This window comes from Trachurus japonicus, chromosome 10, assembly GCF_045865225.1.
Source record: "Trachurus japonicus isolate A0001 chromosome 10, Traja_1.0".
Taxonomy (NCBI): Eukaryota; Metazoa; Chordata; class Actinopteri; order Carangiformes; family Carangidae; genus Trachurus; species Trachurus japonicus.
In genome coordinates, this window is record NC_140916.1 from 25500468 (window position 1) to 25517734 (window position 17267).

Here is a 17267-nt window from a genome sequence, read left to right on the forward strand (position 1 = left end):
ATTTTCTACTACAATTTTTAGATAATGTGAATACAATGCCATGGTCCACTTTTTTTTTTTTACTTGCATGATCATATCTGTCTGTCTGTCTGTCTGTCTGTCTGTCTGTCTGTCTGTCTGTCTGTCTGTCTATCTATCTATCTATCTATCTATCTATCTATCTATCTATCTATCTATCTATCTATCTATCTATCTATCTATCTATCTATCTATCTATCTATCTAAAAGAAAGAAAATACGTGTTCATTCAGTTCCCTTTAGGCAAATTGCCTCTGGATTGCTGACGGGCTATTTACCCCGATGTAAACAGTTTGTCTTTTACAAAACGTAAACAAGTGATATAGAATTCTACACAGATGACACATTGTGCAAATTTACACATAATCTGTTTAAAAATGAAAGAACATAGATAAACCATGGATGTATTGAGATAAACACGGCAATGGCAATGACACCACCGCCGCCGTGTTGACTTCCTGTAACGTATTTCTTTTATGTAGCGGATATCAGGGGGGGTTGGAGAAAAAAAAAAAAAAAACCGAGGGCAAAGTCGGCGTCGGCAGCCCATTGGTCCAGAATTATGGAATCAGATGACGTAGTGGTTCCGGGTTTCTAGGTCCTCACAAAAGGTAACTCTCGGTCATTTCTCGGCGGCAGGGACAAGAGGCTGATTTCCACGGCTGAAGGTAAGAACAGGCAGCGGACCTGCCAGTTTAACAGGGTATCACTCTCCAGCTGACCGGTGTAATCCAATTACCGCTCTTTTATCCGTTTGTAGATTTACGTTAAGGTTAATTTGTGCTGGCGATAAAGAAAGGGTTTAAACCACCACATCCTCAGTGGCTTGCGCTAATCAACTTGCCCGACGGTTGCTCAGTGATAGCTGTACCAGCAGCCTGAGTGAGTGAGGCGGCTTTTGTCATCGTTTCGTCCGTCATCCCGCTCCTCTCTCATTGTCACATAACCGCCATATAACGCATGAACAAAGAGGTTAGAGCCTCCTCAATATTTTTGCCGCTTTTATTGAAGACGGTCCATTCTGTTCAGGTTTCTTTGACAATTCAGGTTTTTATGCTCTTTTTTATGACGTACTTATAATGAACTTGAGCATTCGCCGGTAGCCTGTTCATTTATGTGTATGTATTTATCTATATGTCATTTCTGTCGGCTGAATTCATGGATCTATACATCCATGGTTGAATAGCCACATCCGTCCGAACCGAGTAGTTCACGTTGCCATGGAGATAACTCATTCATATTGGATGAGTGAATAATGTGGAAATTCGGACTACTCAGCCCAAACATAACGTTACAGTCACCCCTATCTGGCACATCGGTTTGGCACATCTCGCTTTCTCTGGTCGTGCCTACTCATGTATTGTGTAATGTATGATTTTCCATCGTTTATAATGTATTCCAGTAATAACGGGTCTGAACTTAGTGACCCTAACAGCTGTATTACCTGGTAGGGAGTCAAGAATGTCTCAGGATTACTACTGGGTTGCATTCAGATTTTTTTTTCCCTTTAAGATGTGGAAACATCTGTGACGCAGACTAAAGATAATTCAGATATGATTCACTGAAATGTTAAATCACACTATGTGCCGGGTAATGTTTCAGGATAAAAGAGGATCACATTAGTACACTTCTGACTTTTATTACCATCAGTCTTGAACACATACTCTAACTGAGTAGATACACGAGTAGAGATATGAATATTCATTAGAATAAGTAGTTTTTCCTGTTAGAGGGGATCATATCTTTCTGTATCTGTAGCATGAAAATAAGTCCCACATGATAGCTGACATTTGTGAATAGCAGTTACTTTATTACACGGTGTGTGAAGTTGCATTCCTTTTCCTGTTGCAGCGGGTTATTTTATCACGTGTTGGCACTGATAATTGATACTTTGTTGAACACCAGTTAGCCCAGCATTTAGTTTTAACCACTTCATCCACCCCATGCACTGTGAGGTTATTAGTGAGCTAAGCTTGACCTAGAGTGGCCTTTCACTCGCCACACAGTGGGGTGAGGCTTAAGAGTATTGTCATTGGTTGTCCACAGCCCGATCCTCTTCAGCATAACTCATAGGGCTGTGGTCATTGGGCAGTGGTCAGTCTGTTCAGAAGGGCCATGTCTCATCATCACTGTTTCATCCTTTTGTGACCTCGCAGATAACCTTCCCTTTATTGTTGAAAGGGAGGCAGGTGTTTGGACACTATGAGGGCAGGGACCTTAAACTATTGCAACACGCCCATCTAGGAGACCTCACTTATAAGCTTTGAGAGCTGACAGACACACAGAAGCTGCTGGAGCAAGAAGGCGGTGAGTCTCTGAGTGTAGAGGCCAGGGACCAACTTTCATACAGATGGTAGATAACTTTTGGTTTAGTCTGATGATTCACAAGCCATGGTTATGTGGGAGTTCTGTTTTTCTTTTGAGAAGTGTGCTACCAGACACACGTTACCCAACTTCCTCTTCCAGGCAGATATTGACAATATATTTGGGGTAAAATCAGTTCTTTTTTTTTTGGCTTTTAATTTTGACTATAGAAATGCTTAGATTAATTTATTTATTTCATGTTGGCTTGATACACTTTTTTTTTCCTGTCCTAGGTGTAACATCTGGGAGATAGTGGACTGAAGAATTTTTAATACTACAGCTGTGGGATTCTTAAAATCATCTATTCTGGGGGGGCTTTTCTCTTTCTGAGGCTTCCCTTGTGACACAATCCTCCTTACACACATCAAACATCTTCTGGACCAGTGTACCATATAAAACAAGAGTTCCCTTCCTCTGCCACAGAACAGTATGGGTCTCCAGGTAGACTCGGCACTCCAATCTATTCTCCTCTTTCCAATCCACCTTCTGGTATGGCTGTACTCCGTCCTGTCCTTCCTGCCCTGGTACTACATCACTGGTGCGGGGCAGAGACAGACTTTGTCCAAGCGGATAAAGGCTCGCTCCACTTCAGGCCGTCCTGAGGGACCTTACCGCTCTGTGGACCAATTCGACGATCTGGCCAGGGAGGACTTCCCAGGCAAGGACACGCTGGATAAACTTTTCGAGTATGCTGTTCAGCGCTTTGGAGACTCACAGTGTCTTGGCACCAGAGATGTCCTGAGTGAAGAGAATGAAATACAACCTAGTGGTAAAGTATTTAAAAAGGTAAAAGCTTTTAATTTTCTTTATTCTTTTGGTCAGGGATACTTGTGAGGAGGACAAATGTATCTGATGTTGCATCTGATTCTTTCTTCTTCAAGCTGATCCTGGGGGAGTATAGATGGATATCGTACAGTGAACTGGATACTATAGTGAGTCAGTTTGGCAGTGGATTGGCAGCTCTCGGACAACAGCCTAAAAATACCATTGCAATCTTCTGTGAAACCAGAGCAGAGTGGATGATCACTGCCCAGGCGTGCTTCCGGCGCAATTTTCCATGTAAGAATATTCTGTCTGTTGTACAAGATGTTATCTGACATAGTATGAATAATCTATTAGCTGCTGTTGATATGTTTTTGCTCACTGAGTGTTTTGTATTCACAACAGTGGTGACATTCTATGCCACACTGGGAGAGGAGGCTATCGCATATGGACTGAATGAGACTGGTGTTACACATCTAGTCACCAGTGTGGAACTGCTTGAGAGTAGACTGAAAGTGAGTTAATCCCTTCCAACACATGAATTAAAGGGATAGTTCACCCTAGAATGATATTTCGCTCATTATCTACTCACCCTCATGTTGACTAAGGGCTGGAAGAAGTTTCAGAGTCCTCCGTCCCTTCTCTGAGTTACAGGGGGTCTTAGCGTAGCAGTGCATTTCAAAGCAACGGTTGTAAAGGGACACCAGAGCTCTTCGTAAAAAAACACACACAAAAAAACATCCAAATACCTCCATGATGCTCGTATGTAATGTCCGTCTTGTGCTGAAGCCCCAAATTGCGTAATTGTCCCGAAAAAAATTAAATAAGTCCACATTCCAAGCATGTTTGTAGCATTAGCTCTGTGTCTGTTGTCCGGTCTTCCGCTGCCAGCGCGCATGCGCAACCAGACTGAGACTCGAGTCGGTCTCAGTGCGAACTTTGCGCATGCGCGCTGGCAGCGGAAGACCGGACAACAGACACAGAGCTAATGCTACAAACATGCTTGGAATGTGGACTTATTTAATTTTTTTCGGGACAATTACGCAATTTGGGGCTTCAGCACAAGACGGACATTACATACGAGCATCATGGAGGTATTTGGATGTTTTTTTGTGTGTGTTTTTTTACGAAGAGCTCTGGTGTCCCTTTACAACCGTTGCTTTGAAATGCACTGCTACGCTAAGACCCCCTGTAACTCAGAGAAGGGACGGAGGACTCTGAAACTTCTTCCAGCCCTTAGTCAACATGAGGGTGAGTAGATAATGAGCGAAATATCATTCTAGGGTGAACTATCCCTTTAAAACCACTCATTTTAATCAGGTTTTTCCTCGTACGTCTTGTTCCTTAACATCAAATGGGTGAAGGAATGTAAAGAGGAAAAGTAAATTGCATTAACTTCCTGCAAGCGTCTAAGGCCATATGAATAAACACACTATCTGCTATTCAAACTGGATAGGAGACACACACCAACATTAAAAGCCTGCAATGTTACTATATACTTGTGTTTTCAAGCTGGTGTCATTACAAAGTAAGGATGAATGAAAGTCATTATGGCAGATATTTTCACTATGGCATGCTTGTCAGGACAACTTTAAATTAGGTATAACAAAATATGATCTGTATTAGTGTGAGCATTTTCATCGCATTACGTAAGTTCTGTGAATGGAGTGATTAAAATTCTCACATACTCAAGATAAGACGGGAAGGAAATTAATGTAATGTGTTGTAAAAAAAAAAAAAAAGCTCATAGGGATATAAGATCTCAGACATACCTCCTTCGTTTAACATATTTGTGAGTTCTCTGCTCAAGCTGCTGCTCATTATAAAGGTCACGTCAATTATGGACCCGTGTTATAAGAGGATTTAATATTTGGCATCCTGTTTTGAAAGCGGTGTTGTCCTCTCTCTCTGTCCAGAACGTGCTTCCTCAAATCCCCAAACTAAAGCATGTGATCTGTGTGGACCAGAAGAAAGTGAACACAGAAGGCTACCCAGCAGGACTCTCCATCCACAGCATGGAGGCTGTACGAGAGCTGGGCGCACAGCCTGAAAATAGTGTGTATTTCTCTGACTCACTGTCGTTCTTTTTTTTTTTTTTTTTTTTTCTGTGACAAATTCCAAGTGGAAATAGACAGTGTGAGACAATAACTGATTGTTTGTCCTGCAGTGGGTAGAGCAATTGTGAAGCCCGAGTCTGCCGATCTGGCTGTGGTGATGTACACCAGTGGCTCCACAGGCAGACCCAAAGGAGTCATGATTGTCCACAGTAACCTGATCGCAGGAATGACAGGACAGTGCGAGCGCATCCCTGGACTCGGGTGAGTTTCAGTATCGGTCAGTATGTAGGCACAGAGTTCACATAAGACCAGCTTTACAGCTCTTACTGAAAAAGGCGTCTCCCAAAAGGCCTTTTATCTGTTCTATCAAAAACAACATTGGCTTAGTAAAAGCCAAACAGATAACAGTATTTTCCATATAAAATCCGTACTGCAACAGGATTCAAGCAGCACAACAGCCAGAAAGAACCACACTCAAAAGGTTCTGTGTTGAAATTTGGAAAGAGGAACAGAAAACACGTAGAGGCTCCTGTCTCCAACCTTAACTTTCCCCTCTTTGTATTTCTGTAGACCTGATGATACTTACATCGCCTATCTGCCCCTGGCTCATGTTCTGGAAATGACAGCTGAAATCTCCTGTGTCACATATGGCTGTCGGATCGGCTACTCATCTCCGCAGACACTGTCAGACCAGGTAATACTCAGCGCCAACACTAGGTCTCACCTGTATATCACATCTGTCAACATGTTTGGCATATTTTTTTAATACCAGGGTTACCTGGGTGTGGTTGCCAATACTTGCCTACGTACGTTGTGGTTAGCTTAATCACTGTTTTTGTCTAATGTAATCAGGCCTTCAACACTGTTTTCCCCTCCTTTCCCTTTAGTCCACTAAGATAAAGAAGGGGAGTAAAGGAGACTGCTCAGTGCTCAGACCCACCCTGATGGCAGCTGTGCCAGTGAGTACCTTGTGTTATATATATTTTTCTCTCTTCATATTAGTCACAACTTGTTCTCCCTCTCTCTTCTTGTTCAGTCTTGCCCTCTTCCCTTTTTCCACCTACTCGTTACCAAGTGTAGAGATAAATCCTGTATGTCTGTGTTCCCCCTAAAAAATAGGAAATTATGGATCGCATCAACAAGAATGTGATGAGCAAAGTGCAGGAAATGAATTTCATTCAGAAGACTCTGTTTACACTGGGCTACAAGTATAAACTGGAGCAGATCAAGCGGGGCTATGACGCACCACTCTGCAATGCGTAAGAAACCACTATGTTCTTTCTGCCTGAAGAAATACATTTGTTTGTCTGGTTCAACTTCAAACACACAGCCATTTGCTTTTATAGGCTGTTATTCCGGAAAGTCAAGAAACTGCTGGGAGGAAGAGTGAGGATGATGTTGTCAGGAGGAGCTCCTCTGTCCTCAGCCACTCAGAGATTTATGAATGTATGCTTCTGCTGCCCAGTGGGCCAGGGCTATGGCCTCACGGAAACTTGTGGAGCAGGCACCATCACAGAGGGTAAGACTGGATTTAAAGGGCAGACAAAGAAAAAAGTCAAGGTGTGAATTAACAACAACATGTCATTAAGATATTATGTCTTTTCACACAGTTGTGGACATCAGCACAGGCCGCGTCGGAGCACCTCTTATTTGCTGTGAGGTCATGCTCAGGGACTGGGCTGAAGGTATGACTGAAAAATGTTTTGTGTGTTGGTACATGCTGTACTTACTGTGAATGAAAGGTATTTAATTGGAGGGTAATTATGTTTTTGTTAAAGGTCACATGTTTCCACTTTACCACAGGGGGCTACACCAGGAAAGATGAACCAAACCCAAGAGGGGAGGTCCTGGTTGGTGGTCCCAATGTCACTATGGGTTACTACAGGCACGAAAGCAACGATCAGGACTTTTTTGTGGATGAAAAGGGGCAGAGATGGTTCTGCACTGGCGACATAGGAGAGATTTACCCGGATGGCTGTCTACAAATAGTGGGTGTGTACATTCCCAAACCAGTTCCATGTTACAATCATCTGACAGTGTTTGTAAAAGGCACTCCTTTCATACTCAATTTCACAGCCCTAATATGAAGTCAATGTGGTTGTAACATTTGTATGGAAAACTGTCATTACTTGAAACCGCAGCACTGTTGTAAACACATTTATCTTCTCATTTAGACCGCAAGAAAGACCTGGTCAAACTTCAGGCTGGGGAGTATGTGTCTCTTGGTAAAGTCGAGTCTGCGCTGAAAAACTGCCCCATCATAGACAACATCTGTGCTTACGCAAACAGGTGAGAAACTTGATAAGGTATAAAAAAAGTTGGGAGTGTCAGGTTCAAATAAAATTACTAGATAATTTCCAGGTTAGGAAAAAAGTCTTCTGTGATTTTAACAATTTGTCTTATTTTCCAAAATTAAACCAAACTGGGTGAACTTTATTAACCTCTCATATAGTTCTGAGACATTGACCTCATAACTTCAGAGAAACAGCAAGATTTTTTTTTTCCTAAAAACTTTTCATAGGTTTCTGAGATATTTATCTCTTAACTTAAGAGGAATAAAGCTGGAACTTGTTTTTTCTCATTTAATTTATTCTCAGAATTCTGAGACATTTTCTTTGTTAATTCAGAAAAACAGAGCAGATCTTTTACCCTCAGGAAATGTATTACGCCTCCATTGATAAGATCAAACCATGACATTTCCAACTCTTAGAATCTTAAATATTCCCAAGTTTCAAACTCTACTTTTTTTTTTCTTTTAACAGCGATGTTAGCATGACTTTTATTAACCTTGTTTCTTATGTTCATCCTTGCAGTGACCAGAACTATGTGATCAGCTTTGTGGTTCCCAACCAGAAAAAGTTGACGGAACTGGCCAAACAAAGAGGCATCGTGGCACCATGGGAGGAGATCTGCACTCACCCCGAAATGGAAAGCATAGTTCTGAAGGAAATCAAACTGGTCGCTGCTAACAGTAAGAGACACTCATGTCTTGACTTTTACTTCTGACCTTATCTTTACCTCTACATGTATGTTACCAATGCTTTTGTAAAAAAAGTGAACATTGTTCCTCATATTGGTGATATTTAAAGGATCGCTGCTTCACTGTTCTCTTCCTCTTCACTTTTCATCCAGTTAAACTCCAGCGATTTGAGATTCCAGTGAAGGTACATCTGAGTCCAGAGCCGTGGACTCCAGAGACGGGACTCGTGACAGATGCCTTCAAGCTGAAGAGGAAAGAGCTGAAGAACCACTATCTCCAGCACATAGAGAGAATGTATGGTGGCAAATAACTTTGACAAGTTCACCTAAGGTTCACAAGTTATTATCATTACCACTGTTCTGATGTACAGATCATTTTTCCTGGCACCCACTTTAGTTTTTCATGTTGTTTGTGTACCACAGACTCCCAAATGGAAATGTCTTGAACAGAAAAGTTGAAGCTGTAGATAGTGTACCTGTTGATCCATATGTGCTGCTTTTTATTTTTGTGTGTTTTTGATTGTCAAAGAGATGCACTTGAGCGGCAGCTCTTATTCCACGAGAAGGGTTTCAGACCATTATAGCACTCAACTGCCATCCACTTAAATCTGTTGGCACTCTGTAGCTGATAGAGTACCACTAACCTCCATATTGCCAACGCTTTGTTGTACCTCCATTGAAAATATTAACTGTAATCATTGCAGTCGCTTTTTTTTATTTTTTAAGTTGGAGTACTGATGTTACTGTGCCTTCAGTCTGCAGTACTGTGTAGTCAAGCAGAACTAAGTGGCATCTATATGAAAACAAATAGTTCGTGTTCGTTACAATAATGGCTAAACCGCCATGTTAATGTTTACTTGATGCTTTAGGAAAAATGTCCTTACCCAGAGATAAACCAACATGGATCATAGAGAAAGATGCTCATGTCCATGTCTGCTTATCCTTTATTTTGACCAATGTTTTATTTATTCAGTTCTTTGTGTCAGTTTATTGAGAAAGTAAGACCAAAATGTGCAAACATAAATGACTCAGGAAGATAGGCAAATGTTTTAATATATGAATCAAATGATGGGTTGCTTGCATAGACAGCACTTCTGTCAAAATTAGGGGCACCTTATTTATTTGAGCGCAGGATTGCTTAACTACTAACTCCTTACTAAAATGCTTTAAAGCTATAGTTTGACCTGGTATACTGTAATACTGTACGTATTTTACCTCAGTTAACAGGATAACATACAATTTGGTATCAGATGGTTAAGTCTGTGCATTTTAATATTAGAGGAGTGTTTTCTATGTATTTTTCAACGTATTGTGTTGATGGATTTGCATCACTAAAACCTTTAAGGAAGCAGACATTGACAGTCACTTTACAGTTGGTTGTTTGGTGATCCTATTTGTATTTATTACTCCATCATTATGATCACATGCCTTGGTCAACATTTCAGAAATAAAACATTTTTTCGTAAATAGTGTTGTGTATAATTTTTTTTTTATTATTATTTCATTACAAAAACATAGAAAACAGCCAACAGCATGTCAACTTTTCAACATTAGCATAGAAGGGGAGAGCCTCAGTTGTTCCAGTCTTGAAATCGGAAACAGTCACTAGCAATTTTCCAAACAGGCTGGTCATTGTTGGGTGAAGCCTGAGCCGTTAAAAGAAAATTCTGGTTGAAGAAACGCGGTTTGTTCCCTTCAAACTTGACTGTGCCACCAGTCACGACGAGCAGGGTCGTCTGGCCTTGGGTTGCTTGTTCTGAGAAGGAAGAAAGAGGAGATTGATGTTGGAATACCACACCACAACCACACCTTCAGAAGAAAAACATCACATGTTTATGATATTACACTGTAATTTGATAGATTTAACACCCGATACTGATGCAGGCAGCTCTCTTCTATTCCAGGGAATAGAGTGGGAAATCCACCTGACCTGCACTCATGTACAGTCTATTACAGAATACTTAATTGAAAAGTGTATAATCATAAAAAAAAGTATAGCTATAGGTTAATTTTTAGCTCTATTTTTTTATGTATGGTTTTGACTTTGTTTAGTCATTTGATAAAATTCATTGTTTGTTAAAAGCAGGTGTCTTTTGGGATAAAGAGTGTGATCTAATATCTGAGAATCACCATTAGCACTTGAATTGGCTTTTGCAACTGCGGCACTGACCGTGAACTGGCTGACAGTCCAGTGTGTGAACTTGGAACTCGCTTGATGGCAGCGACTCAAAAAACTCTCCCAGAGAGTCGTGTCCTGACACTGCATTTCCATTCCACACCAACGTCGACTTGTCCAGGTAGAGTCGCGTCAAGTTCTGAAACATAGAAGCCAGTCGATTAGTTCAGAATAACAGCAATATACGACATCAAACACAAGCAGAAGGTGTGTGTTCAACAGCCTGACGGACACTGGACACAGGACCAACAATGACACTGCTATTTGAAAACTGAACCAGACTAAAACCATGGCTAAAGGTTTTAATACCCTTAAGTTTGTTCCTAAGGAAAATGTTTACATTAAAATGTCTTTTGTCATGCATACCTGCATGCTTTGGTAAAATAGCTTGGACAAAATTACTGGTATGTATAAGATGTGCTAGTAAATTGTTACCATCCCATTTAAACAGAGAAAGTTCCCATGACTGTTTGGTGTCACTGTGTTAACACTATGCATGGAAAAAAAGAGAGTCGTGCTATATGTTCCTATTAGTATGATTAAGAGGCCGAGGTCCATCCTGCAAGAAGAAAACTGACCCCAGATTGAACAGACATACAGTAGTTCACACAGAACCAAGAAAAACTGCAGAGCAGACCTCTGTGACCAAGGTACAGCTGTGTCCAGTTGCACCCTATGTTGTTTTCTGAATAAAAATGTGCCCTATGGAAGAAAAACACCCTTTTGAAAGGGATACGTACATTAAAAAAAAGGCTGATGACATGATGCATCTGAGATCCTCAGAGATGATGATGAAGAGGATGATGGACAATACTTTTAAGTAGTTTTTTCTTTTCTTCTGAGGATACAGTTTATTACCTAAGTGAAAAGCTACATCAAGCCACGTCTGTGTATGTTTACCTGGAGAGTAAACATAGATACATAGTATGTGGCGTTGTTAACTTACTGCTCCCTAGTGAGCAAACAGTGCAATACCATGACTGTAAGATGCCTCAATCGTGTTAGTAATTATTATGTCGTATTGTCTGATACCAAGACAATAGTCGATAAGTGGCCTTATTGGCTCTATGGTGTTTAATTAAAATAAGTGGAGAAACTTCCAACATGTCATTACTCACCCTCCTTTTCTTGTCCATGCAGTCGTAGTAAATGTTAACAAATTCTTCTGAATATCTGCACGACTGGTCGACATGGGTCCTGAAATCCTGGTGATACAATGACTTATTAAAAACTGATCACGATCATCAAAGACAAAGACGAGTTGTCTACGACTGTTCATAGAGGCGCACATTGGAAACCGGCTGACTAGCAAAACACAACGTTAGCTGGTTGATTAACTTACAGTCTACAAGTCTTTAGGGAAAGTTAGCTTACCAGCGAGCTAGTCATGGCTACATATATGAGAATGGAGCCAATACTAAATAATACTTTGAGATGGACAATAGTAAGTCTTCTCTAGAATCAAGTTCAGGTTGGCTTCTTCTCATGGATGTATTCTTCTTCATCTGGGAGCTAGTACCACCATTTTGTGGCATGTATTACTTCCGCCGGGCACAAGCTATACCTACCAAAATAAAATATTTGTATTGTACTCCATTTCGTAATTTCGTACTTGTACTCTGCTGTATTTTATCCAACAGTGCTCCATTTTTGTTACATTTAATGTAAGTTGCTTTCGCAAGTGCAAATTAAACATAATAAATAAATACACCACGCTCAAAACACATAAAGCTTATAAATACAGCCGTAGCAAAGTGTATTTACATTATGTTATACATTTTTTTACTCAAGTAAATTATCTTAATTATCTGAATTATTCTTAACATTGTATCATGGTATGGTAATTCAGTGTCAGACACTAACGGTATTTTAATTTGAAGGGGGAAAAATCGAGCCATGCGGAAGTAAAATTGTTTCCTGAGTCATTCTGAGTTCGGTTCAAATCTGAAGCGAAACAACTCTAAAGCGCTGAAACTCTTGGCAATTATCAATTTAGCCTGGCACTTTGTTCCAGTACATTCAACAATGGAGGGTTCAGTATCTAATGTGGAGGTCTGTAATTTTGCCTACACGGGGCAGTTTGAGAAATTAAAACAGTGTATTCTGTCAGATAAAACGCTTGCCTGCAAAACGGACCAGGTAAGTGCATGACCCAGCAAATCCCCGCGGCATTTGTTTGCATTATCCTGCCATTAGTGATCAAATATCAACTGAATGCCAACTTTCACATTCTTAATTGTAGATTTTGTGTTATTTCAGGACCGTAGAACCGCCCTTCACTGGGCTTGTTCTGCTGGCCACACCAACATTGTGGAGTTTCTGCTCGACCTGGGAGTTGAAGTGAATCTGCAAGATGATGTAAGTTACACTTGTTTTTTGTCAACTGTATTTATATTTCTTGTGTAAAACCAATTGTGATGTAGTAGTAGTTTTGTCCTTTAAAGTGATGGAGGGATGTCATACCGTGTAACGTTAATTCACCTGTCATAGACAGGTGAAATGCTCCAATTATATCAAACACCACCCAAAGAAATATCATACAATATTCATATTAAGATTTTAGTAGGTAATTTAGTTTATGTTTTAGATGTTCAAGTCGTGTGTGTGTGTGTGTGTGTGTGTGTGACTTTGTTTTAATATATTACTCAAGATTGCTCAACACTGTATGTTAAACATACAGTGTTGAGTAATCTAAATATTATACAGCCTATTTGTTTGTGAAATTAACATATATAATCACCTCCTAGGCTTCGTGGTCTCCTCTTCACATTGCTGCATCTGCAGGCAGAGAAGACATTGTGAGATCTCTAATATCCAAAGGAGCTCAGCTGAATTCGGTGAATCAGAATGGCTGCACTCCTCTGCACTATGCTGCCTCTAAAGACAGATATGAGGTAACTCTCTCACTTTGTGGTAATATTAGCTAATAGTTTAATCCACCACATGATGCCATTTGACTGTACTTAATGCTTGTGATCCTACAATGTATTCAAATTTGATTATAGTTTATTCTGATGCTTTATTTCCAGTATACAGATCAGTTTATTTCTGGATATATTTAGTAATTTCTTTCAATGGCAAAACATTTATTTCAAAACTATATTTTTTCAATAGTTACTTTACAAGCTTGTTAAGCACACTGTGATAGACAGATCAGTATAGAACGATTTTTAATTGTTTGAATTGTTTTTCACTTAGCTGCCTGCTACTTTTCTCATTGAGGTTGAATGATAACTTTAATAATTAGTGTACTCCAGGGTTTGTTATTAATTATTACTGTAATATATAGCTGTTGGTCATTGTATAACAATAAGACTAGAGAATGCATTTCCTGAAGGAAATACGGGTGAATGCTGAAAGCTTGAAGCTGAATGAGCTGAATAAATTGTTGAAACAATGCTGAATTAAATGAAGAAATTGCTGAAGCAATCTTGAAAAGATTAAACAATATCTGAAGAGTTAAACTAAAACATGCAAGAAGGAGGCTGTATGAAATGGTTGGAAATTACTTGAATTGTTGAAGATTAGTATGAAGAAATTGAAAGGCAAAGTACTTCTAGGCACAATATAGAACGTCTCTGCTGAAGTCTACTCAAATATATTTAAAACTGACAGCTTGAAAACATTGTTGAACCATGACTAATAGCCATCTTTTTCCGAACGTCAAAAATGTAAGCCGGTTTTGCTCTTCCGGTGGAATTTTATGTTTACATTTCCATGGTTTCGGTAGTCGCGGTAAATGCACAGATTTTACATTTCAATGAAAATCTGTAAAATGCATGGATCATCACACCAGCTTTTAACAATAGATATCACACAAATTGACATCCGTGTTAGCCAGCGTTAATAGATCCATGTGTTTACCAAAACGAAAAACGTACAATTCCACCAGAAATGCAAAACCGGCTTCCGGTTTTGACCATAGATGACGTTCGGAAACTTGTGGATAGCAAGTTAGAAATGGGACGTTTCTGCTTTTCTCTGAAAATCAGCTCCTACTTTTGAATGGAAGTGAATGAGAGGAAGGGAGGGAACTGGCTGATCTCAGAGGCTCACAGTTCAAATTCTGTAAGTCTCTCTGCATTGTCAAGCACATTGTAAGAGACAGGACAAGCTTGTCTACAAAACTGGAGAAAATTATGTGTACAGTGTAATTTGTGGCCATGGTGACAGGTTAGAGAGTAAAGTGTCAGAGGATTTTTAGACCCTCTCACACTCTAGCTGATGATGTCACCCACTCTAGGTCTCAACATTCTGTGTCATTGACTCCCATTATAAATTTGAATATTTGGTCAAAAATGATCATGAAATTTGAAAGGGTACTAATTAACAATGGTAGAAGATATGAAAAAGTTGAATTCAACGTGAATACTATGATGTTTTGTGAACGTTTTCGAAATGTAATGAAGTCTGTAGGTGAAAGTATGTTGAAGCAGCTGAAGTTCAAAGAAGCAGAAGATTTGAAGAGTTTGAAGACAGTTTCTATTCATTTCAGTGGGGAAAAAATTCAATAAAGTTTGAATATTTTGAAAAGTGTGAATAACATGAAAAAGTTGAATGTACACTATGTTTTCCTGAAGAAGCTGAACTTTTTGATATATGAATTGTTTGAAATTTAGTACAAATTATGAAGAAGTAGTTGAAGACCGAAAAAAGGGAAGAAGAAGCAAGAATAATAAGTATAAAGATTTGAATAACAATAGTGTGATTGCTTTAAGCATTCGATTCCCACCTTCCTCTTAGTAAGAAACAAGCATGGGGGAACCAAACCATACCCTAGAATCACCACAATGATGAGATTTACTTGTGGGCGAAAAAGCCACACAGAAAGTGAACTTTCTTGCTCATTGTTATAGACATTTGGCCATTCCACTGATTCGTCAGATGTGAATAAAATAGTGTCCAACTTATTTCCAGATGAGTGGGGTATTATGTCATTACTTATTCATACTGAGATGAAATGTTTTTTTTAATATAAATAAATATATATATATATATATATATATATATATATATATTGAAGTCTGTGAAAGCACCCTGTAATCAACCTTTTGGCAACATGCAGAAAGTCACAAAAACACAGACATATGGATGGTAAAATGTACAGTATTTATCAGATGAAACACATACATTTTCGTTGCTAATCTAAAATTATATTTTCATGTGAGAATAGACATTCCGTTTTATTGCTGCTTGTTAACCAACGCAGGAACAGTGGCTTACCTTTCCAGGAACTGAGATGGTGCATTTCATGTGAATGGGACATAGAGAAATCTAAAATAAGGATGCCTGTGACTGAGTGACTGCAGAGTAAAGCACTTTTCACTCTCTTTGTAGATTGCCTTGCTGTTGTTGGAAAATGGAGCAGACCCCAATGCCACCGACAAGTTGGAGTCTACTCCTCTTCACAGAGCATCAGCCAAGGGCAACTACCGTCTCATCCAGCTGCTTCTCAAACAGAGTGCTTCTACAAACATCCAGGACACACAGGGCAACACCCCACTGTAAGTGCGAATAAATAGTGGGATTTTTAAAGGCTGATAGAATAAAGTTATAGTTTGGAACAGGAAATGGTTGATGGCCAATTAATCAGCTAATAGCCCACAAAAAAAGACATTGAAATGAGTCCATTTATATTAAAAGAAAAAAAATAGAGTCTACACATTGGAGGGCCCCAATTAAACCTTGAGAGGACACTGATAGACTGTAAGGAAGCTATCTGTACGTCATCTGACCATTAAACTTAGTTTGACACAAATCTAAAATGTGTCAAACTAAGTTTAACTAATGCTATGTGTGCGTGCAGCGATAACACACACCACAGCGTCAGACACAGGGGAAGTTGTCGGTGGCATTGGGGAAGCTGACATTGGCCACCATCAGAGCCTAACTTCTGCATTAACGATAATTTATAAAATGTGCTATCAGTCTGAGAGTTTTACATTCACCTTAATAAAAAAGCATTCTTGTACTTACAATTCTGCATGCATTGTTTGTCACCAGTCACCTGGCGTGTGATGAGGAGCGTGTGGAAGCGGCCAAGTTGTTGGTAGAACACGGAGCCAGCATCTACATTGAGAACAAAGAGGAGAAGACACCTCTCCAGATAGCCAAGGGTGGTCTAGGCAACTTACTTCGCCGGATCGTGGAGGGATGATGCACTGACTTACTGACCTACAAGTCCTATTCCAGCTTGAATCCCCACCGTCGCCAAGTTACATAATGAGAATTCTCTGCCCTGTCAATCCTCATTGAGTGGACTGATGTGACACATTCAGATGTGTAACATGTGGAAGATGAGGCAGCGTGAGCGAGAAAAGTTGGACCGAACTGCATCAGTCCAACATCCCCTCAGCATGGGATTTAAAGCTATACAGACTTTAGATGCCTGATTAAAAATACTCTTCTGCACTAAGTGTAGTCTAAAACTACAGCCTATTTTCTGTGCAGTCTGATTTGTTGCAAAAACAACTCAATAAAAATCAGTGGTCAGACTCTTAACATGGTATGTTTGGGATACATTTGTGCATTGGATCTAGCTGTTTGTCATTTGACCTATTGCCAGGTTTGTTTGAATGTTTGAGTGATGTTCACTTATTGTTATTAGTGTGGTATTTGTGTTAATGCAGAGACAGTTGAATAGGAGCAGGCATTAAAACAGTTTAGAAAAATAGATTGATAAAAATGTAGCCCTCTGTAAAATAAGTAGCAATAAGCTTTGATGCAGTGTTGGTTCCTCTACCCTGTGATATTAATGTTTGATGTGGTTACTGATGCAACAAAGCTCACTTGGTGTATTCACAAGTCACAGCACAACTTAATGATAAATAAAATGAAAAAGAAAGTAAACTGTTGAACCTTAAAATGCGGGGCTTTATGAGTTTTATAGGGAATACCCCACCTACACCCCT

The 17267-nt window shown here is 39.6% G+C and overlaps 3 protein-coding genes across 3 annotated transcripts; 2 read left to right on the forward strand and 1 right to left on the reverse strand.

Annotated features, from left to right (window-relative positions):
* Positions 1-588: 588 nt before the first annotated feature.
* acsl4a (acyl-CoA synthetase long chain family member 4a) lies at positions 589-9647 on the forward strand. The gene is made up of 15 exons (XM_085788355.1): positions 589-686; positions 2616-3168; positions 3264-3441; positions 3550-3659; positions 5061-5199; positions 5312-5462; positions 5772-5895; positions 6089-6160; positions 6321-6460; positions 6548-6720; positions 6812-6886; positions 7005-7193; positions 7376-7490; positions 8015-8172; positions 8334-9647. The coding sequence occupies exons 2-15, from the start codon at positions 2812-2814 to the stop codon at positions 8489-8491; spliced, it is 2139 nt and encodes a 712-aa protein (XP_085644481.1). The 5' UTR covers positions 589-686; positions 2616-2811; the 3' UTR covers positions 8492-9647.
* On the reverse strand, positions 9547-11897 carry nxt2 (nuclear transport factor 2-like export factor 2). The gene is made up of 4 exons (XM_085788358.1): positions 11731-11897; positions 11475-11561; positions 10351-10495; positions 9547-9936 (listed from the first exon to the last, which is right to left on the reverse strand). The coding sequence occupies exons 1-4, from the start codon at positions 11743-11745 to the stop codon at positions 9752-9754; spliced, it is 432 nt and encodes a 143-aa protein (XP_085644484.1). The 5' UTR covers positions 11746-11897; the 3' UTR covers positions 9547-9751.
* Positions 11898-12271: 374 nt separating this feature from the next.
* psmd10 (proteasome 26S subunit, non-ATPase 10) lies at positions 12272-16857 on the forward strand. Its single transcript, XM_085788356.1, has 5 exons — positions 12272-12495; positions 12616-12714; positions 13104-13250; positions 15694-15860; positions 16360-16857. Exons 1-5 carry the CDS (start codon positions 12382-12384, stop codon positions 16511-16513), a joined length of 681 nt encoding a protein of 226 aa, XP_085644482.1. The 5' UTR covers positions 12272-12381; the 3' UTR covers positions 16514-16857.
* The last annotated feature ends 410 nt before the right edge of the window (positions 16858-17267 follow it).